The 22,794-nt window shown below is 37.8% G+C and overlaps 2 protein-coding genes across 10 annotated transcripts in view; one reads left to right on the top strand and one right to left on the bottom strand.

Moving 5' to 3' along the window:
* Positions 1 to 22,794, bottom strand: part of GIGYF2 (GRB10 interacting GYF protein 2) — a 127,870-nt gene that overhangs the window by 55,985 nt on the left and 49,091 nt on the right. For all 8 annotated transcript variants that reach the window (XM_043462008.1, XM_043462000.1, XM_043462006.1 and 5 more), the window contains 2 exons: positions 20,552 to 20,663; positions 19,465 to 19,505 (listed from right to left, as the gene is read on the bottom strand). In XM_043462008.1, the coding sequence (XP_043317943.1) occupies positions 19,465 to 19,505; positions 20,552 to 20,663 (153 nt within the window). The remainder of the gene's footprint in view (positions 1 to 19,464; positions 19,506 to 20,551; positions 20,664 to 22,794) is intronic.
* Positions 5,931 to 13,864, top strand: KCNJ13 (potassium inwardly rectifying channel subfamily J member 13). 2 transcript variants are annotated; one of them, XM_043462009.1, is made up of 3 exons: positions 5,931 to 6,049; positions 11,264 to 11,739; positions 12,966 to 13,864. In XM_043462009.1, exons 2-3 carry the CDS (start codon positions 11,280 to 11,282, stop codon positions 13,586 to 13,588), a joined length of 1,083 nt encoding a protein of 360 aa, XP_043317944.1. In that variant the 5' UTR covers positions 5,931 to 6,049; positions 11,264 to 11,279; the 3' UTR covers positions 13,589 to 13,864. The 2 variants fall into 2 exon arrangements, with proteins under 2 accessions (XP_043317944.1, XP_043317945.1); XM_043462010.1 differs by lacking the exon at positions 5,931 to 6,049 and having other exon boundaries at positions 11,240 to 11,739.

The following is a 22,794-nucleotide window of genomic DNA, read 5'->3' as shown; positions in this document are numbered from 1 at the left end:
CACTGGAAGGACTGATATGGAAGCTGAAACTCCAATACTTTGGCCACCTGATGCGAAGAGCTGACTCATTTGAAAAGACCCTGATGCTGGGAAAGATTGAGGGCAGGAGGACAAGGGGAGGACAGAGGATGAGATGGTTGGATGGCATCATTGATACAATGGACATGGGTTTGGGTGGACTTCGGGAGTTGGTGATAGACAGGGAGGCCTGGCGTGCTGCAGTTCATGGGGTCGCAAAGAGTCGGACACGACTGAGTGACTGAACTGAATGGCAAAATGCTTAACTCATCAAAAATTGGTCATTATAATTTTTTCTAACAGATGGTAAGTTGCAAAAAAAAAAAATATTAAAGATACTAAAAATAAAAATACCAATTCCTCAATCTTAGAAATAAAACTGTACGCACTTACAGCTAGCTTTTACATAACATTTTTAAAACGTAGTTTCAATCAGTATAACCACTATTTCAAAATCTACTTTTCATTTAAACAGCAAATATTTCTCTGTGATTATGTATCTTTGTTGTTGTTCAGTTGCTAGGTCATGCCCAACTTATCTTAATAATAATATGAATGCATATATACTAGGTTTACCCTGCTGCTGTTGCAAACTGCTAGGTAATTCCCCACTGGACACTTACTTCATAACTAATTTATTGAGAACTAGATAACTTAGGAACAGATATCTGTGTGATATGTGTTTTGCTTTTCTGAACCACTTCTTCTGAAAAAAGCTTCAAAGAGCAAAATTACTAGGTCAAATGACAGACTTCATATAGTGACATACCTTTTTCTCCTCCTCAAAAAAAGGTGTAGGTAAGACCACCAGATCACTTAAGATTATCAAAGCTAAGCGCTGTTACCTCTTTGAAGCTTTTCTACGTTAATGGTTGTAACACAGTATACTAATGTGGCTCAAATATGAATTTCCAAATCAAAGATTTTTCATATTATTTGCTGTTTTCAGCAGCCTGAATTTACATAAACACTAGCCCAATCCAGTGAGGGGGGTACCTAGTTGTGGTTTTGATTTGAATTTCTCTAACAATTAGAGACATTTAGCATCTTTCCATGTCCTACAAGCCATTTCTATTTCTTCTTAGGAGAAATGTCTATTTAGATCTGCCGATTTTTCACTTAGGTTGTCTAGTTTTTGTTGCTGATTGTGTGAGCTGTTTGTACTGTTTGCAAATATTTTCTCCCATTCTGTAGTGCGTCTGGCTTCTTTCACTAAACATTATAGGAAATTCACCCACATAGTTACAGAGAACATAAGCTTGTTCTTTTGCAGTGTGATATGGGATCTCATTGTATGAACAGAAATAGCACTAAATAGTACTACTTTATCATTTTTTGTTTGTTTGTTTACTCAAACCTCTAGCATATTAAGATGAGGGCTTTCTCCATGGACAAATATTAATATTAAAAACACAGGATTAAAACTAAAGAAGAGACTTAAAACACAACACTTACCCTCCTGTCCACTGCCCAGGGATACACACATAAACAAATGAGTTGACAGCTTACAGACTGACAAACTGTACTGAAATAGCTCGCACAATCCTCACAATTACCACAAGGGCTGACTCAGACTTGGTCACCTCCATTATCCCTGTGGGCAAACGGATGCCCTAGGGGGACCCTCTCAGCCACACGGCCGTGCTGTGCTGTGCTGAGTCACTCAGTCGTGTCTGACTCTTTGAGACCCCAAGGCCTGCAGCCCACCAGGCTCCTCTGTCCATGGGACTCTTCAGGCAAGACTACTAGAGTGGGTTGCCATGACCTCCTCCAGGGGATCTTCCCAACCCAGGGATGGAACCCAGGTCTCCCGCATTGCAGGTGGATTCTTTACCATCTGAGCTACCAGAGAAGCCCATCACCCAGCTGAGTAGTCACTAAATCAGAAAGAGAACACAGATGTTCAAACTCCTAATCCAGGGTTTACTCACAAATTAAACCCATCAGAAGCAGCCAGAAATGCTGCAGAAACTGAAGAAGAAAGAGGAAGTTCTAGGATCTAAGTCTAAAGTCCTCTTAAGGAAAAAAAAGATACCATGCACAGAAAAGCTTGGGGCCAGAGACTGCCAAGATTCCTAAAGGGAACTAAATTTGTTAATCTTCCAGCAGACAAACATGTCAAAATGTGTACCCCTAAAATAATGTTAAGATCAACTTGTATATTAACAATATAACAATTTTACTCGAAATAAGTATCTTGAGGGGAGAAAATGACTTTAAGTACCATCTAATAAAATACACATTTCCAAAACTATCCCGTATGCAAAGAATTGCTCTAAAACATGAAAATAAATCCTTTACAACCTAAATGATTACAGCAGATTTATATTTGTGTAAATATGAGTGGGAAGTGGGGGGTTCCAAAGAGAACTTCAACTCTATAATGAGTTAAATAAATACATATTTGTGTATTACTGATACAATTAAATGATAAAGTTGTTCACAGGCAACTCAAAAGACAGTATCTACTAAAGTTCCTTTAAGGTCTAAAAATTATAGGGCTCCACAGTGACCAGGGCTAAAATGAATGAGGGATACCCACATGGCCTTTCTCAGCACTCAAGTCTTTCTCCTTCTATAACATCTGCAATATGACAAAGCTGAGTAACCAAATGTTTTAGCTGACTTTAAAAAAAATCTTAACAGATTAACCTGTAAACTTGTAAACAAGATGATTAAAAGCACACATAATTAAATAACTTAAAAATTGATGCCTGAACCAAATATTCCTAACCACAGTCAACAAGAGAGCTTGTGGGTAGTGAATCCTTAAAACTGGAAACACAGCACGTGGGCATGCCTGTCTTTTTTCAGGAAAAAGGGTCTAATGTTTCTGCCAGAGTCTCAAAGGTATCTATGACCCCTAAAAGGTAAAAAAATATAAGTGGCATTCAATACGGCAAACATGACAGTTTTATGAGCAAACTGTACTACCTGTAAAAACTGTAATTTTATATTCATATATCTTCAAGATATACAGAAAGTGCTAAAATACAGTGTACTACATATATAAATACTTTCCCCAATGGCAGTAGACACTTGGTTGTTTCTGCCTTAATGTATTAAGTCTAAATAGGACTCTTCTAAAAATAATATAAAATTAAAATGCAATATTGGTTTTAGTCTGGTCTAACTAAGTGGACTTCCTAAGGAGAAAGAGCAGTAAAAGGGCACCTGTGTGCATGTTTGACTTGCAGCCAGAAATGGTGTTTATGGAAAACTTCAGATGGAGCAAAAGGGCACTCAGCCAACAAAATCTACAGCTGTGAGACTTGGAACTTACAAGTGCCCAAACTCCAAAAGCGGAATTATGGGACAGACTTTGAAGCTTGTTTATGTGCAAATTTTTCTAACAAGTAACTTTGTATTCCTGTATTCAGATACAGATTCTTTGATTAACACTAAAAATATTTCCTAAAACCAAAAAAACAGTGAAAGGGAATCCCATCCAGGTACTGATATTTTCTTTTCCCCCTCAATTGTCAACAAAACTCAGGGTAGCTAGGATGGAGTAGTTTAAAGTCTATATCCAGAGATTTGCCATTTTTCTCCCATCCTAACCCCTGAGGGGGTCACAATCTGCTCCAGTGGTTAACACGGTTCTGCAAACACAGCAGTTCCTGGTTGGAAGACAGAGACGGGAAGGGCTGCAGTGTATGAGACTCTGAAAAAGACCTCATGTGGTCTGAATATGCCCCACAGTCCTGTAACCCTTGAGCTCAGTCATCTGCTAGTATATATCCAGACGCTGCCTGAAATCTCTGGGGACGATGATCAGTAGTGGGCTTCAAGGCAGAACTGGAAAGAGACCAGGCCTCTTCTAAAGAAAGCAAAGTACACTATGGAAGAAAGAGCACTGGGGACCATGGCTAAAGTTTAAAACTTGTGAAATGACGTATGTACACAGGCAAAACATTGCACTCCGACTAAAGATTTTGTTGCTTGCAGGTTCAATGTGGTACAAATATGGATTATACACTGGAATGGTTTAGCCAGAAAGCAAAGCAAACATTTTAGGGATACAGAATTTAATTTATTTAATAAAGAATAATGTACCTGATCTTGGTATCTTTCTTAATCATTATAATTTGGGGGGGGGGGGAATTCATTGATAGATAACTAGCACTTATGTTCCTTTATAGAATGTTTTAGAGCCATCTCCAATTTAAATCATTAATTCTGTTTCAATAGGAGGGCCCATTTATTTTAGGGTGAAGTTGGTCTAACATCAGTATCAATATCAGTTTCAACTCAGCTAACCTCATTTCAGTGCTATTAAATTCAAACAGCAATGAATTTAACTGCTCAGGCTATTAAAAGGGGAGTGCTAAGCCCCTGAGGAAGCACTCCTGAACAGGTCTACGACTTCCATTCAGTCAGCAATTAAGAATCACTGTTTACAGACCATAGCCGACTTTCAAAGTGCAAAATTCAGAAACCAGAATACTTCTTCATTTGATATGTTTCTTGACAATCATCTTGTAAATAACTTGTCTCAATATATTATGGAAAAAGGCTTCTAATTTTGGTAAAACCTTTATTATTTTCCTTATTATAACATCTATTCAGGACACACGGCAGGTACACTTTCAGTACCTCTTTATGAAAGGCAGCGTTGCGCTGTATTAGCTCTGGTTTCCCTCTGCCACCCCAAGCAGTTACCTGGCAATTGATACAAAGCTTAATTCCTACCAGAACATACAGAGAAGGTGCATCACATCACAAGTCCCTCCTTGATGCTTTTACCTTCTCTAGTTCTGAAGGTCAAAGTTTCCAGTGCTGTGTCTGAACTTGTACTGAAATGCTTGGCATTAATAAAACAAAGACGGAATTAAGTTATTTTTTTAATTGTGGTGGGGGCAAGGAGGAGGAATCTACAAAGGCGGATTTCACTTTCTAAGTAGCATTATATTGGTCTACATTAATAATTTCCCCAGCAGGTTGTCCATGACTTCACTTTGAACAATCGGAGCCTTTATACCTCAGATCCCCTTACATGTGACATTTGATCAAAGTTTTAAAATGAGCAGCTAACGGAGGTGGAGAAAAGTGTTGCTCAGTAAGTCATTATACAAAGCCAGGCCACAGCTCATTTGAAGGTTGCTGAATGCTGGATCACAGATGTTTCCCAGCTAAACATTATATTTAGACATCAAGTTAAATTTTCTGTATACTGAACACTGTATTTATTGCATGTCATCATACTTTTTCTTAAGTCATGCTTCAATGATCACTGAAGCATGACTTAAGAAACTTTTTCTGTTCTTTTACACCAGTGTGTTTTTAAAGGTAAATGCAAGGAACCAACAATTAAATGTATTCTTATTCAAGCTCTCTGTACACAGCCATAAAAAAATTAAAAAGTCTGCCTCCTTACCCCCCCGCAAAAAGATTTCAGGTAACAGAATTAACCTATATTACTAGTTTCACAATTAGTGGTAGTCATTCTGATGAGATGGGATATGAAAAGAATACTAATAAAATCAATTCATTAACTTATACCTAAAAGTCCTTATCCAAGGAAATGTTCCCCAAAGAAATGGAGGAAAAAAAGATTAGCAAAGGAAACATCTCACACTTCAACATGCTATGTAAGGAAAGACGGCTGAAAGGAAATCTTGCTGGGAATTTTATCCCTTTGAACTTTCAAATAAACTCTTAAGTAAGATTATGCAAACTTACTAAAGACCGGTCCTGATTAGAGGGAAAAAATGCACCCCTTCTCCAAGTCAGTTCTGGAGGCTTTCTCCAGAGTTGTGCTGAGTAAAGAAAGACCTCCTAACAAACCAGCGTTCTTTCCCACATGATCAGAGCTAACTGGCCCCCCTGCAGACTAAGTGACCAATCACATCAGCTTCAGCTGAAACCAGCCCCCACGACATTATAAACAGAGGAATGTGAACTGTAAACCCAGTCCAAGAAGAGAACCTACAAACTGGACTTGTAGATTAAAATTACCTTATCAAAAAGACAGACTGAGAGTTTCCTCAAGACCTGCCTCTCTGTATAGGCTGACCCAGCAAAAGAACTGGTGAGTACCTGAGATAATACTCAATCCTATTTCTTTCCTTAAGGGAAACAGAGAAAAAAAACTGACTGACAAATAGGGACAGAACTAGATATTGCCAATAGAGTTTCAAAACAAAGATATTACCTATAGGGTCATACATTCCTTATTCTTTTTCCTTAAATTTTAGAAACAGAGTAACAGTCTTATTGAAAGCATTATTGAATATTTTCTTCTGTTACTAAATGTGTTCTAATTCTGCATTATAATACAGAAATGAGAAAAGAAAAATCCTAGAAAAAAATTCAGTGGCTTTCAAAAAAAAAAAATCTTTTTCCTCTGGACAGGATTAAAGAAACCAAAAACGAGCATTAAAAAAAACCACCAAAAAAAAATTTGTTTTTATCTTTTTAACCACATAGGAAAAATAATGAGTGTCCTAATTTCTTTTTAAGCATGAAATTATTGCTGAAATTGTGTACCTTTACAAATAAGAAATTAAAATATAAAAGAATCTCTGAGCTTATATAACAGAATTAGAACTCACACTGTTTGTCCCAATTATGGGAGGGCAGGAGAGATGATTAGGACTCTCTACAGTCTTAAAAGTGTTTCCACCAGAAGTGAGCAAATACACGGTAATACTTTTAGTCACGTAACAACTGTAGTTATTATAACTTATATCTAACTGTTTAATATGAGCTGCACTACTACAGTACAACATGACAATAAAAGACATAATTTTGAGTGCTACAACCTAATGAGTAGAATGAGTTCATTATTTTGATGACCAATGAAGCAGCCAAAATATCATTTTTATAAAGTACAATTTTTTTCCATCAAATGATTTATATGCAGGCAAATATCTTTTGGCCCACACAGAGAAATACAAGCAAACCATACCGAGCTTCTATTCTACGTTCTACTGGGACCAGTTTACAAGAATCACACAAATACAGACTAAGATGAAAACATTCAAAAAGCACTTGTGTGCCTGTAGGGATATAAAAATTACCTTGAAATACAATAGCATAATGTCTGTCCCTCAAACACTTTTAAATTTGATGGAGAGAAAATCTACATATATTAGGCAACAATAATTTAATGCTTTAAATGTCATATGAGCAGATGTAAAATCATATAGAAAACAATCATACAAGAAACCTGTAAAAGTTGAGGGAAATGGTAGTAAGTTTACAAACATGCAGGATTTTAAAGGAGCATGTTATTTAATTCCCTCTTTTCTTTCTCTCTCTAATATAAGGAAACCTGGCCAAGGGGATTGGCTGGCTTGCCCAAACTGACACAGCTATATAACCAACAGAGCCAGAGCCCCGGCAGCTACATGTCCCACCCTGTCTTCATTACGCTAAACCACACTGACCACACGAGTCCAAAGAACGGAATTATTCAGGGTAATCTGTTAAGTGGGGATCAAAATCTTACTTCTCTCAACTACTCTACTTTCCAACACCATCTAAACAAGATCTAGGACCGTTTTATATATAAAAAGGATAATGCTCCACTGTTTTTGCTATTAGCCTTCTGTTCACAGGCTTTTCCTTGTATTTATTCAGTTCCAAGAGGAAAAAAAAATTGAAAAAACCTAGAACAAAATCTGTGCTACAAAATCTGTAAGGAAGAAATTACAATCCTGAAAAAAGGCCCAGATTAGAACAATTAATTTTATTAGCTATAGTATGTATACAAAGGCTATCTTTTCAGGTAATGAATTTTATAACTTAATGAAGCAGGTTGAAATCAAGAACAACCATGGACCTTTCCTCTCACAAATGACTGTGACACAATAAGCAATCAGTGGTTCCGTAAGTGGAACAGCACCAGTGTACAGGTCCACAACGGGCATTTGCCAAAATAGGCAGAAAGCAACAAACAATAAACGTCAAAGTCACGGATAATGCAAAACCACACAGCAGTTCATCAACTTGGTGCAGGCAGCCAGTTACCCTTTACTGTCAGAATGTCTTTTCTTTCATAAAATTATGATGAAAGTAGTAATCTTTAAAATTATTTTCTCCATCTGGTAAAATACAAATTTGGCAATGTTTTATAAGAACTCTCTTCTCCACATTTTAACTCTACTGTTCTGCAGAATCCAAGACTAGACTGTAATAATTCTGATTTTACTCATCTTCAAACCATGCAAGATGTCTTCCTTAATTGAAAATATATTTCTTGTCTACAAATCACAGGTCTTAGCCTAAGCATTTTTGAAGAATACTCAGAAGGGTTCTTGGACAAACTAGTCAAATGGAACACTGTTATTCACAAAGGCTAATAACTAGGTCAAAATGTCTATTTTTGAGGCAATATAGCACTGACTCTGGTCTGGTCTACGGACTAAGCAGAAACTCACTAACACTACTTTTATGATCTTAGGAAACGTACTGTGCCTCAGCTTCATTATGTATAAAATGTCATTAATAATGGTAATAGTAGGAAAGTTAAGAAACATTGGGCTTCCCAGGTGGCTCAATGGTAAAGAACCTGCCTGCCAATGCAGGAGACCTAAGAGACACTGGTTTGATCCCTGGGTCAAAAAGATCCCCTGGAGAAGGAAATGGTAACCCACTCCAGTATTTCTGCCTAAAGAATCCCACTGACAGAGGAGCCTGGCAGGCAACAGTCCATGGGATCACCAAGTGTCGGACACAACCGAGCACTCATGCATGCATAAGAAACAAGATTAATACTAATAAAGCAACAAATAGCCCAAGAGGTTACTCTGTGAAGCTACTGGCTTCACATGAGTCAATACATGTGAAGTGTTTGGTATGATTCCTGGCACATAATCAATAATCTATATTAGCTAATCCAATTAATCATTATTGACACAAAAATCATGCATAAAGCTAACAATGATTTAAAATGGATACTAGAGACATTTATGCGGACAGGAAGAATATCTACTAAAGGTGCTAAAAATTAGGCTGTCAAAGATGATCTTGTGAATGTTGTATCAATTATCTTGAGAAGATTTTTATCTCGCCAAACTCTCTAAATAAGGCAGCTTCTTGGAGTTAAAAAAAAAAAAACAAAAATTCAACTGTAAAGTTAGCCAGACTTGGAAAATAATCCATATGCCCTGTGAAAATTTTGATCCTCAGTGATCTCACCAGAAGAATGGGATATGAATGTCTATCTTGCTGATTCCAAAGAATTAGAGACAATGCAATATGAAATATTTATGAATATTTTATTATTATTACTAAAGGGTAGAGATCAGGTCTTCTAAAACATCATCAAATCTAATAAAATGAGTCATTAGTGTGCCAAGAAAAAAAAATAAAAACTAAATAAAACAATAATGACAACTTGTTAGGATAATAAATTATAAGACATTGAGGTCCTAAGACTTTTTAAATTTATAATATGAAACTGAAATGACCATCTAATCTAAATAAACTTAACAGTCATCCCAGTGTTCCATCAGCAACTCAAATCTGAAAAAAATATAAGAGAATGTCTCTAATATCAGCAATAAATATTAAATCAGCCTTAGGACAAAAGGGAAAGTATCTACCCAGCTGCTAAGGTCCAATTCCAACATGGGAAGGCAGTGTCCAAAACCCCAAAGTTCCTAAACAGAGGAGGGTCCAGCAAACTCAAGCAATAGCCTAGCTCCACACACCTCCAGTTACCTTCTTAAACATCGCTGTCATTCAAAAGGGAGGAAGGTGATACGCAACACTTCCAAGGGCATCTACTTCTGAAGGAAGAAGCCTCAAAAAAGAGAGTCACTAACACATATATATGGAATTTAGAAAGATGGTAATAATAACGCTATATGCAAAACAGAAAAAGAGACACAGATGTACAGAACAGACTTTTGGACTCTGTGGGAGAAGGCGAGGGTGGGAAGTTTCGAGAGAACAGCATCAAAACATGTATATTATCTAGGGTGAAACAGATCACCAGACCAGGTTGGATGCATGAGACAAGTGCTCGGGCCTGGTGCACTGGGAAGACCCAGAGGGATCGGGTAGAGAGGGAGGTGGGAGGGGGGATCGGGATGGGGAATACATGTAACTCCATGGCTGATTCATGTCAGTGTATGACAAAACCACTACAGTGTTGTAAAGTAATTAGCCTCCAACTAATAAAAATAAATGGAAAAAAAAAAAGTAAAAAACAAAACAAAACAAAAAGAGTCACACACAAACCCCAAGTACTGGACTGCGGCAGAGAAGAGAGGAGCACTCAAGGGAAGCAAAGCCGCATCTCCCGGTCTGTCCCTGGCTGCCTCTGCCCGAGTCCTCTGCACCTCTGTCGTATGCGGGGACGGTCACATGGAAAGTACATGTTCGACTTCTATGTACCACACAGAGAAAACAGAAACATAGACGAAAACTGACTACAGCTAAAAACTAGTTTTACTAATATGTTCTAAAAACTGCCATTGGATGCCTTAATGATTATTTTAGTTCATTGAACTTGAAACTTTTTCTAATGGTTCATTTACTTCCAAAATTAATACTACCTTGGAATCTCTACCTGGAGATTCTTATTTTGGGTAGAGAGAAAATTCCTTACTATCTAGTCAGAATCTAGACTATTCAAAAGGGTGGCAATCCACCAGCCACAGAAGGAAAGCCTCCATGAAAATGGCCACAAAGTAACAAAAACAAATAAAATCTAATTATGAAATTTCAACAGGCTAATTATAAAGCATACAATAGAACTACAGATCTCTAAAAGCTTAATCTTATCCTAGCACTAAGTTTGGCTTCAAAACATTTTCAGTCAGCTAAACACTACACTTCTAAATGATTTCTATTTTAAAAAGGAACAGATATTTAACATTCCATTCCATTATTCAGTTATAAGCTATTAATTAATTATGAAAACTTATTTACATATAATGTTTAGTCAAATCAATACATACTTGAAGGCTGGACTTGTGCAAGAAAAATACAAAAGTGTCAAGACATGAATGGTAACCCCAGCCCTCAGAAATTTTTTAAAATGCCAAACAAAACTTTAACAGTCCTTGAAAGAACCAGTAAGAGATATCTCAAGGCAATCCACAATGAGCTATCAAATGAATGACTGAGTAAATGCTCCCTCATGTGAAAACAGAAAGAGCTATCAGATTGGGAAAGCCTGCCTGGTAGTTGAGGAAGCATTGCAAAAAAAAATTACAAAACTAAGTCTCAGGATATAAATAATATTAACTATGAAACAGTTTAGGGTTTACTAATACACTCTCGATTTCAGAGCATTACAGCCTGAGATGGATGGCAGTCACTGCAAAGTTATTGCTCCTCTCCTGACTCAGAGGCGCCAGAGGATGGTTACCAAGGATGGTCACAGCACGCTTCAAATGGACGGCGCGCAAACAGGTCTTGCGTATCTTCGAGACGCCTGGGGAACCCTAATGGACATGCGCTGGCGCTGGATGATGCTGGTCTTCGCCGCCTCTTTTGTCATCCACTGGCTTGTCTTTGCAGCGCTCTGGTATGTTCTAGCTGAGATGAATGGTGACCTGGGACTAGATCATGACGCCCCACCTGAAAACCACACTATCTGTGTCAAGCACATCACCAGTTTCGCAGCGGCATTCTCCTTCTCCCTGGAGACCCAGCTCACCATTGGTTACGGCACCATGTTCCCCAGCGGCGACTGTCCGAGTGCTATCGCACTGCTTGCCATACAAATGCTCCTGGGCCTCATGCTAGAGGCGTTTATCACAGGTAATGTTTCTGCTCTTTAACAAAGCACAGGGATGTTTTGGAATGGGTGTAGTCAGTTACAAGCAATCGTATTCCAGAACAATCCATTTGCGTTATTGACAAGTAATGCCTGAGACTAGAAAAGAGTCTTGGGTCAAACAATTGTAGAAATTTCTTAAAATTTGACTCTATATTTAAATTTTACCCAACCTAAGAAAAAAGGTATCATTACGACAGTAGCCAAAAACATATGAAGAAAAAAATCTAAAAGGATTTTTCAAAGGTACTAAATATTTTCTTAAGTGAATAAATGTGTTCAATGCATATTATGACAGTCATTTTACCTAACAGAGGAATTTCATTTTTTTTGTTGTTAACCTTTACTGGGCTAGAATTTTCTCCTGAATTCATCTTTTCAACATTTACTCAATACTAGTGAGCCCAGAGTACCAGTCAGTACTGCATGATAAAGAATAAGAATACACATCCTTAGCAAGAAAAAAAGTAAAAATACATACACACACACACACACACACACACATATATATATATTTGGCTTCCTTTTTATGTATTTTACTTTAATGCATTTAAGCATAATTTTGATAAGAGGTCCACAGACCTCACCAGGCTGCCAACATCTGAGGCACAGTAGTAGTTAAGAAACCCTGATCTAGAGGTGGGCGGGGGGCGGTGGAGGAGAGAAGGGGTGGCTAGGAAGACGATGCACTTGAAGCATACACTCAAATCACCTGAGAGTCAGAGCCTTTTTAAAAGAAAAAAGGCTTTGTATAAATTTCTAAGTTAAAAATTCTTCAACGGGCCACTTGTTCTACTGGTCCCTTCCCTACACCAAATCATTCTACTATGAATCTAATCTCTATTTCAACTTGAAGTAATCTGGTGGCAACGAAATTGCATTTACTTTCTGTTGCCTTTCTTTTTAAAGCAGGGGTAGGAATATAGGCAATGACCACTCTGACTTCCTAACAAACTTAAAAAGTTTTACATTTCTATGTGACAAATGAATTTTCCTTATCCATTTTGAAATCAGTTTTAAAATAAGAATATATGTACTGTTTTGAAAAAAGCTTCAGGCTAATGAGAAATCAGTAAGTTGAATTTCTGAAATATTTGGCAGGCACGACACTAAGAAATGTATAACAATTTGCTAGATCCTTGTCATTCAGAAAAGGTAATGACATTTCTAGTGTTCGTTCTAAAAAAAAACTCAATGGTTTCTAATTTAGGTGCCTTTGTGGCGAAGATTGCCCGGCCAAAAAATCGAGCTTTCTCAATTCGCTTTACTGACTTAGCAGTAGTAGCTCACATAGATGGCAAACCTAATCTCATTTTCCAAGTGGCCAACACTCGACCTAGCCCTCTAACCAATGTCCGGGTCTCAGCTATACTCTATCAGGAACGAGAAAACGGCAAACTCTACCAGACCAGTGTGGACTTCCACCTTGACGGCATCAGTTCTGAGGAGTGTCCATTCTTTATCTTTCCACTCACCTACTACCACGCTATTACACCATCAAGTCCTCTGGCTACTCTGCTCCAGCATGAAAACCCTCCCCACTTTGAACTGGTCGTGTTCCTTTCAGCAACGCAGGAAGGCACTGGAGAAACGTGCCAGAGGAGGACATCCTACCTGCCCTCCGAGATCATGTTACGTCACTGTTTTGCATCTCTGTTGACCCGAGGCTCCAAGGGGGAGTATCAAATCAAGATGGAGAATTTTGACAAGACCATTCCTGAATTTCAAACTCCTCTGGTCTCCAAGAGCCCAAACAGGACTGACCTGGACATCCACATCAATGGACAAAGCATTGACAGTTTTCAGATCTCTGAAACAGGACTGATAGAGTAAGAAGTATCTATTTTAGCACCCTATTTTCTAATGTATTAAATACACTCAGCCAGTTTTGCAGTTATTTTTCCTTCATCGTATCTCATGTTTTCTTTTTCCAATGCTGATTACATCTTTCTGATTACATCATGGTGATCAAGCCTCCACCCATTAAAAAAAAATGGCTGAGCTAACAATACATGTTGTGGAAATATAACATTATACAAAATTTCTCTTGGTGGTTATCTGCTGAAATCAATGCACATGAAGGTAACAGATTATATGTAACAACAGAAATGCTGTTGGTGAGTTTGTATGAATGTGCTATGATACCAGTACATGGCCACACTTTACACAGCTGAACTCTAGGTAAATCAGTCATAAATTTTTCATTTTCATCTGCCAATTGGAGCAACAGTCTAGTTTCAAACCTAGCTCCCTGGATAGAATGATGATTGCATAATATTTAGTGAACATCCTTTTAAAACTGCTACTTTCTTCAAGACAACAAAGATCATTCCTTTGGTTCCTTATAAAACCGAACTGGGGTAAATATTACCCACTTAATTTTTAACAGCTAAGAACAAATATTCACAAGAAAACAGCAAAAATAACTGAAAAATCATTTGGGCCTGACACTCAGACACACTCACATATTCATATATTTGTGGCAGAAAGTGATCAGAGCAAGTAAAGTAAGTACTAGCCTGACGGAAACTGTAGGGTGGTATTAGGCAAAATTAGGTATTAGATGCAAAATTTTATCCACTTTAAAGCTATTGTGCACATTAATCAAATAGTGATTTAAAAATTACAACTATTCACCTGAATGACTTCCAACCAAAGTAAAAACTTTACCTTTCTACTTAGGATCCATTGAATGGTATAAAAACTTCATAGATGCAAATATATTTATGTTTTTGTAGATATAAAGGTTTACATATAATGTAACTCAGGGAAAAAACCTCCACTAGAAAAAGCAAAAAATAATTAGGCAATGAAGCATTTTCAAACCCAAATTCCTGTTTCAAACTTCAAATAGTTTTTTCTATAAACACACAATGAGTGTTTATTCACCAGTAGGAGGTTGGACGAGATGAACTCTATTATTTCTTTCCAAATCTAATACTCCATGAAAATTATGCTCTCTCTGCTATTTTAATTTTACATGTACGAGGATGAACCCTTTCCCTTACCTCTGGTTTAACTTAAGACTATTTTTGTATACTCGTCATTTCCATTTAAAAAAAAAAATCAAACTGTCCTCAACCAAAACAAGACCCAAAAATGTCACCCTATCAGATTTCAAACAGATTTGTTGCTGCTCCTCTGAAATCTCCCTTATCCAGTCCTATGCGGGCAAAGGGAAAGATGAACCCTCCCCACTGGTGATGACCCACGCAGGAATCATTTCTTGAAATAAATACTAGACAGTAAAGGCAAGCAGTTGTGAAAAGCAGGGCACGGCAGCAAGTCACATTTTCCTATTCTTTGACCAAAAGGAGAAGAAAATAAAGAACTCTGGAGTGGTCTAAGACTGATAATAGCAAAGTATATCAAGGACACAGAAACTTAATTATTGAGAACTTTTGCAGTTTAAAAATCTTAGACATTCTTAAATACTAGCTAGAACAGATTTTTTTCCAACCCAAGACTGCTGTTACACAGATAAGACAGCAGGAATTCTTATTTCTATAATAAGGTAACAAAATTCACCTAACCTGTGAAAATAAAGCAGTACTGAAGATTCACATGGTATGTTTTTTCCTAAGGGCTCCACATCACTTACACAGGTCACACAGAGAGGATGCCCAAAATGGCATAACTTGGACATGGACAGGCCTGTCTGGGCTCTCAGTCTCAATCCAGATGCAGGGCCTTCTCCATTCAGGCCAGAGGACTCTCCCACCATACTATTTATACATAAACTTTGCATCTGAAAATTAGATACGACTTTTCCAAGACACATACGCACTGCCCCCCCCACCCCCGCCCCGCCAAAACACTCTGTTGGTATACTAATGCTATTTAATAACAGACAGCTAAAAAATTCAATCAAATACTTTTGTCTAGGAGATCGAAAGCTTCTGAGAGAATGAGTCTTTCACTTCAAAGAAGCACACCTTCTGTGTTGAGGGGACTAAGTTTTCTGCAAAAGCCCCATTATCCATTCAGGTGAATGGAGTGCAAACTGAAAGAGGGGACATTTACTAGAAAGTGAGACCAGCAGCTCTAACTCTTGGCTCTATCGCTCACTTACCTGGGCCACCTGGGAAATTAGTGACAGTATCTCAGATGCATGATCCAGGAGACCACAATGTCTCGGGTAGATGATCAAGGAGACCACAATGGAATGATGCTAAAAATGCTTGTGGAAACCAATACAGATAGCATAACAGTCCCAATAAACTGAAGACAGTTCAGTTCAGTTCAGTTGCTCAGTCGTGTCCGACTCTTTGCGACCCCATGAATCGCAGCACGCCAGGCCTCCCTGTCCATCACAAACTCCCGGAGTTTACTCAAACTCATGCCCATCGAATTGGTGATGCCATCCAACCATCTCATCCTCTGTCATCCCCTTCTCCTCCTGCCCCCAATCCCTCCCAGCATCAGGGTCTTTTCCAATGAGTCAACTCTTCGCATGAGGTGGCCAAAGTACTGGAGTTTCAGCTTCAGCATCAGTCCTTCCAATGAACACCCAGGACTGATCTCCTTCAGGATGGACTGGTTGGATATCCTTGCAGTCCAAGGGACTCTCAAGAGTCTTCTCCAACACCACATCAATTTCAAAAGCATCAATTTTTCGGCACTCAGCTTTCTTCACAGTCCAACTCTCACATCAATACATGACCACTGGAAAAACCATAGCCTTGACTAGATGGACCTTTGTTGGCAAACTAATGTCTCTGCTTCCTAATATGCTATCTAGGTTGGTCGTAACTTTCCTTCCAAGGAGTAAGCGTCTTTTAATTTCATGGCTGCAGTCACCACCCGCAGTGATTTTGGAGCCCAAAAAAATAAAGTCTGACACTGTTTCCACTGTCTCCCCATCTATTTCCCATGAGGTGATGGGACCAGATGCCATGATCTTAGTTTTCTGAATGTTGAGCTTTAAACCAACTTTTTCATTCTCCTCTTTCACTTTCATCAAGAGGCTTTTTAGTTCCTCTTCACTTTCTGCCATAAGGGTGGTGTCATCTGCATATCTGAGGTTATTGATATTTCTCCCGGCAATCTTAATTCCAGCTTGTGCTTCTTCCAGCCCAGCGTTTCTCATGATGTACTCTGCATATAAGTTAAATAAGCAGGGTGACAATATATAGCCTTGATGTACTCCTTTTCCTATTTGGAACCAGTCTGTTGTTCCATGTCCAGTTCTAACTATTGCTTCCTGATCTGCATACAGGTTTCTCAAGAAGCAGGTCAGGTGGTCTGGTATTCCCATCTCTTTCAGAATTTTCCACAGTTTATTGTGATCCACACAGTCGAAGACTTTGGCATAGTCAATAAAGCAGAAATAGATGTTTTTCTAGAACTTTCTTGCTTTTTTGACGATCCAGTGGACACTGGCAATTTGATCTCTGGTTCCTCTGCCTTTTCTAAAACCAGCTTGAACATCTGGAAGTTCTTGGTTCACGTATTGCTGAAGCCTGACTTGGAGATATTTGAGCATTACTTTACTAGTGTCTGAGATGAGTGCAATTGTGCAGTAGTTTGAGCATTCTTTGGCATTGCCTTTCTTAGGGATTGGAATGAAAACGGACCTTTTCCAGTCCTGTGACCACTGCTGAGTTTTCCAAATTTGCTGGCATATTGAGTGCAGCACTTTCACAGCGTCATCTTTCAGGATTTGAAATAGCTCAACTGGAATTCCATCACATCCACTAGCTTTGTTCGTAGTGATGCTTTCTAAGGCCCTCTTGGCTTCACATTCCAGGATGTCTGGCTCTAGGTGAGTGATCACACCATGTGATTTATCGGGGCATGAAGATCTTTTTTGTACAGTTCTTCTGTGTATTCTTGCCACCTCTTCTTAATATCTTCTGCTTCTGTTAGGTCCATACCATTTCTGTCCTTTATTGAGCCCATTTTTGCATGATATGTTCCCTTGGTATCTCTAATTTTCTTGAAGAGATCTCTAGTCTTTCCCATTCTGTTGTTTTCCTCTATTTCTTTGCATTGATCGCTGAGGAAGGCTTTCTTATCTCTCCTGGCTATTCTTTGGAACTCTACATTCAAATGGGAATATCTTTCCTGTTCTTTGCTTTTACTTCTCTTCTTTTCACAGCTATTTGTAAGGCCTCCTCAGACAACCATTTTGCCTTTTTGCATTTCTTTTCCATGGGGATGGTCTTGATCCCTGTCTCCTGTACAATGTCACGAACCTCCATCCATAGTTCATCAGGCTGTCTATCAGATCTAGTCCCTTAAATCTATTTCTCACTTCCACTGTATATTCATAAGGTATTTGATTTAGGTCATACCTGAATGGTCTAGTGGTTAAACTGAAGACAAGTCGATACCAAAAACCATAAAGCCCACTTATATGTATGTGTGTTGTTGTTGCTATGTTAGTTGCTCAGTTGCGTCCTACTCTTTTGACCCCATGGACTGTAGCCCACCAGGCTCCTCTTTTAATGGAATTCTCAAGGCAAGAATACTGGAGTGCATAAGCCATTTCCTTCAACAGGGGATATTCCCAACCCAGGGATCAAACCTGGGTATCCTGCCTTGCAGGTGGATTCTTTACATCTGAGCCACAAGAGAAGCACCTTACACATGTACAGGCCCTTATTACCAACTGCCAGCAGCAACCTAACAGCCAAAAACTGCCACGCCTGCTTCAAAGCATTTCAAAATGCACTGAGCTGAACCTTTCTGTACCACCTAGATTTTACTTTAATCATCTTTTAATTCCATCCTTACAGAATCATTACTGTAAGATGATTCCTAACGAACAGAAATTATAATCTGAGTATTACAGGGCTTTTTCTGCCTCTACATTCTCCTGTGGGTATTCACAAAGATCATGCACAATTCTTACCCACATGTTTCTAATTCCACCCATTTCTCCACACATAAGAAGCAAATACATGATAAGAACAGTCTCTAATTTATTAAAAAGAACAAATCATTCTGGAACTTTCAGTATTTAAATTATCTTAATTTGCTGTCAAAGGGTATCTCACAATTGATCAGTATGTCAGTGTGTCTCAACAAACTAATCAAGTGCTGCTATTCTGCAGACTGTAAGACATAGCAGGAGCAACTTTTTTTTTAATCTACAACATTTTCAACAAAAGTGGATTACTTATAAAAGTTCAGAATCATTAGCATGGTTTAATAAGCCAAAGTGAAAATCTTATTAAAAAGCAGTCAATAAAAGCCACTATAAAATATTTTTATAGATCTAATGTGAAAATTGCCCCTTAAGAAAGACTGTCATTTATCAAAAAGACCAGATGAATAAATGACTAAAGTAAAAAGTCATAGTTTTAGACTTTGCTCTCAGATACAAAAGCAAACCTTCTAGCATTTTTTCTATTTCTTCTCAGCTGTGAGAGGCACTGGAAAAGGAGTTAATAGGCTGCTTCCTAACTTGAAATTTCAGTTCATAAGGTAGCCTTAATAAAGAATATGTCTTAAAGAGAACACACAGACTTAAAAAATTAAACCAAGTAAATCCTAATAGTTGTATTTATTATCCTTGGTTTCATGCAATACAGCCCTCATATAACCATGGAACTCTAAATGCAAGCAATGTTACAACCCCATCTACTGGAGAGAGGCAAGTAACTGAGTCAATTTTTAATAAAGGTATCCTTTGTAAGCCTTGTTAAGAACTAATGCCATGGAAATCCAGATAAAAATACTTCAAAAGAGTAAGAAAGTCTTACCTACATCTTTTCGTCCTGGTTTTTCAAAACGTCTGTCACCCCTAGAAAAGGTAAAATGAAGTTTCAAAAAAAACATGAGTAATACAAAGATTTCCCATCCATGACACCCACTTTCCTATCTTTAACAGCATTTCCTTTTCAAATTATAAAACAAATACATGGTTTTTGCCTAACATTTGGAAAACACAGAAAAGCACAAATATGAAAGCAAAAATATCCAATGTCTCACCTACCAATAGTTAGCTTCTATAGACCCAGTAACTTTTTTTATTAGGTACATTTTTAATTAAATTCATGTTTTATTTTAGGTATCTGCTGTACAGAGCTTTATATACTGCTTTCACAATGTGTTTTTACACATGAGTAAATATTTTCAAACTCTTCCTAATTTTTGTGGACAAGGATTCCTTGGTGACTCAGAGGTAAAGAATCCGCCTGCCAATGCAGCAGACGTGGGTTTGATCCCTGGGTTCGGATGATCCCCTGGAGGAGAAAATGGCAACCCACTCCGGTATTTTTGCCTGGGAACTCCCATGGACAAAGGAGCCTGGTTGGGCCACAGTTCATCGGGTCAGGAAAGAGTCAGACATGACTCAGTGACCAAATAACAACTGTGTGGATATGCCATTATATAAGAAACCACACTGAAATTAAGTTGTTTGGCTTATTTCCCATTGTTTTATAAATATTATCACATGGACATCTTTGTATATTATCTGTGCAACTGCTTTTGCTCATGTTGAAAGACTTCATATAAAGTCACAAGCAATATAGAGAAGATGCTTTGATTAACAGCAACAAACAATAAAATGAAAATGCTTGTCACTGAGTACTAATCAAACAGCATATCTAATTAACTATTAAATATCCATGCAGGGACAAAAATATTAATGTATTTATCTAGAATGCTTCTTCCTTTAAATAAGGATCATTTAAACACTTCTAACATAACTCTTATTTAATTAGTAGCATTTTTTGAAAAATAAAACTTTGTAACTATACAAAGAGCATTCTCCTCTGCAGAAAGCAGAGAAGAAATGCTTTTACACCAAGAATCTTTATCCCAGGAGGTAACTCCTTCAGTTACCTTTCCTCCCAGCTCTGTGACCTGTGCATTTCCCTGCCGCCTCCTCGGCCAAACACCCCTTCTACTTCATCAAAGCTTCTTTGGTAGAAACCACATTCGCCTCTGCCTCTGCCTGAAAACAACAACACAGAGAAAATGGTCAGATGTCAACATCTGGCACAAGCTGAACACCAAACATTCATCTCTAAAGTGCTGTCTATACACAAAGCAGGATGTCCACATTTAAATATTCAGCAAGGCCCACTGACTCTTCACCAGCGAGACCAGTGACAGCAGGGAAGCAGCGAGACCAGAGGGGGATGTTTAAAAAACCGTGTCAGAGTCCCAGCTCCAGTCCTGAACAAGAACAGTGCCGACATCAAGCTCCTCAACAGAAACGTCAATAGTGAAATTCTAAAATCAGTAAACCATTATGACAAATCAAACCTTCTGTTGGACTATTTTCAATAAAAATGGAAAATGTGAGGAGTTTGAGAAGAGAGCAGACAAAGTACAAAAACCAGGCATAAATGTTAATTTCTTTAACTCCAGAGAAAGGATAATTTAAAACTGTCAACTCTATAAACTATCAATTTCGTGAACTAACTTCTTAAAGAATATTCCACACCAACCAAAGGCACTCTTTCCCATTTGCACAAATCTTGGGGAAAACTATCAGGCAGCACTAAATTCAAACCAATGAGCCAGTAAGAAAGTGTGCATGTAGGAATTCATAGAGGCTCCAGTGGCTCAAATGTACACTGGCCTTTACTGAAGGCAATCTGATTAGATTTATCAAATTTGACTCAACATTCTAATTAGAATTTATCCTAATAGAAATACTTGCATAAATATGCAAATATATATATATATGGAGATTTTTGTTGCAAATTTTTGAAAAAGAGAAACATGATCAGTAAAGGACTGGCTAAGTAAATTTTGATAAAACAGTTCAGTAGAATACTAGGAAGCCATAAAAGATAAAGTACTGTCATTAAAAGAAATCTACACACACACACACACACACAAAAGAAATCTACATTATTCTGTTGAATGACTAAAGCATGCGCAAGAGCAATACATTTATAAAAAAATTACAATGTATACAAATGATATGATTGCATGGTTAGGATCAAGAAGGACATAAACCCAAATGCTCCATCTGGGGGCAGAAGGCAATATGCACTTTCAGCTTTATATTTTCTGTGTACTGTGAGGATTTCCCAACTAATGTACACCACTTGTATCCAACACACAAGCTGAAAACTGGGCGGGGGGCGGGGGGGGGATGCGGTAAAAATTGTGCCTAGGCATGTATTTATATCTAGATAAAATCTTAGCCATTATCCCCAACTCACTTCTCCAACAGTAAAAAACCACCCAAGGAAAAATGATGAATCCTGAATAAAAGAATGAATCCATTCCAAAGCTAAATACAATTGAGTTAAATAATTGTTTCAAATATCCATACAGTATTTTTATTTTCTAGCATCACTTATCAAGAATTGACTCAGAATACAATTATACTTCTATATGATCTTATGATGGAATACAAGAATAATGCATAATTTTATGTATGTAATCATAGAACAATGATACCTTCTTTAGTCTAAGTATCAATATCTTCACCTGTAAAATGGAAGTGAGGACTAGAGTTGAACTATAATAATCCTAAAGTTACCTTCCAGTTCTATCAACTTAACTTCCACTTAATGTACAGTTTTGTACCTCTATCCTTAGGAAATACAGATGTATTATTTAAGATCTATCTTAAAAGAGTTTAATACACACTGTTAAATAACACTGTGGTGATATTTACAAAGATATTTTTAGGATGAAAGAAAAAAGTCCCCTGTCCTTTTAGAGAACAATTTTCTCAAGAAAACCATTAAGCACATAGCACCTTGAAAAAGCATTTTATTCTGGAAACATGTGAATATGAAAAACAGCGTTCAAAAGCTGCCAGAAAAATAAGCAAACCACAAAATATTTCCTGCCAGTTATAACTAGCATTGGCACTGGTCCTCCTTATGAGCCCAAAGCTTTGTAAGTGGGCACAAAAAAAGAACCTGATTCTAGAGCTTTCCAGCTTGCAAAACGTGAGGAACACTCTTCACAGTGCAAGGCCCATAATCATCCATAAGAGTAGCTCTCATATGAGGAGAAGCAAGTAAATATAACATGGAGAACCTTTCATAAAGTTTAATTTAAATGACTGTCCTAATCTATGAGATTTCACCCTCTTCTTTGGGGGGATTAAAATA

The sequence above is a fragment of the Cervus canadensis genome, chromosome 2 (genome assembly GCF_019320065.1).
Source record: "Cervus canadensis isolate Bull #8, Minnesota chromosome 2, ASM1932006v1, whole genome shotgun sequence".
Lineage (NCBI taxonomy): Eukaryota > Metazoa > Chordata > Mammalia > Artiodactyla > Cervidae > Cervus > Cervus canadensis.
The sequence above is the reverse complement of the archived record's forward strand: the minus strand, read 5'-3'. Positions and strand labels throughout refer to the sequence as shown.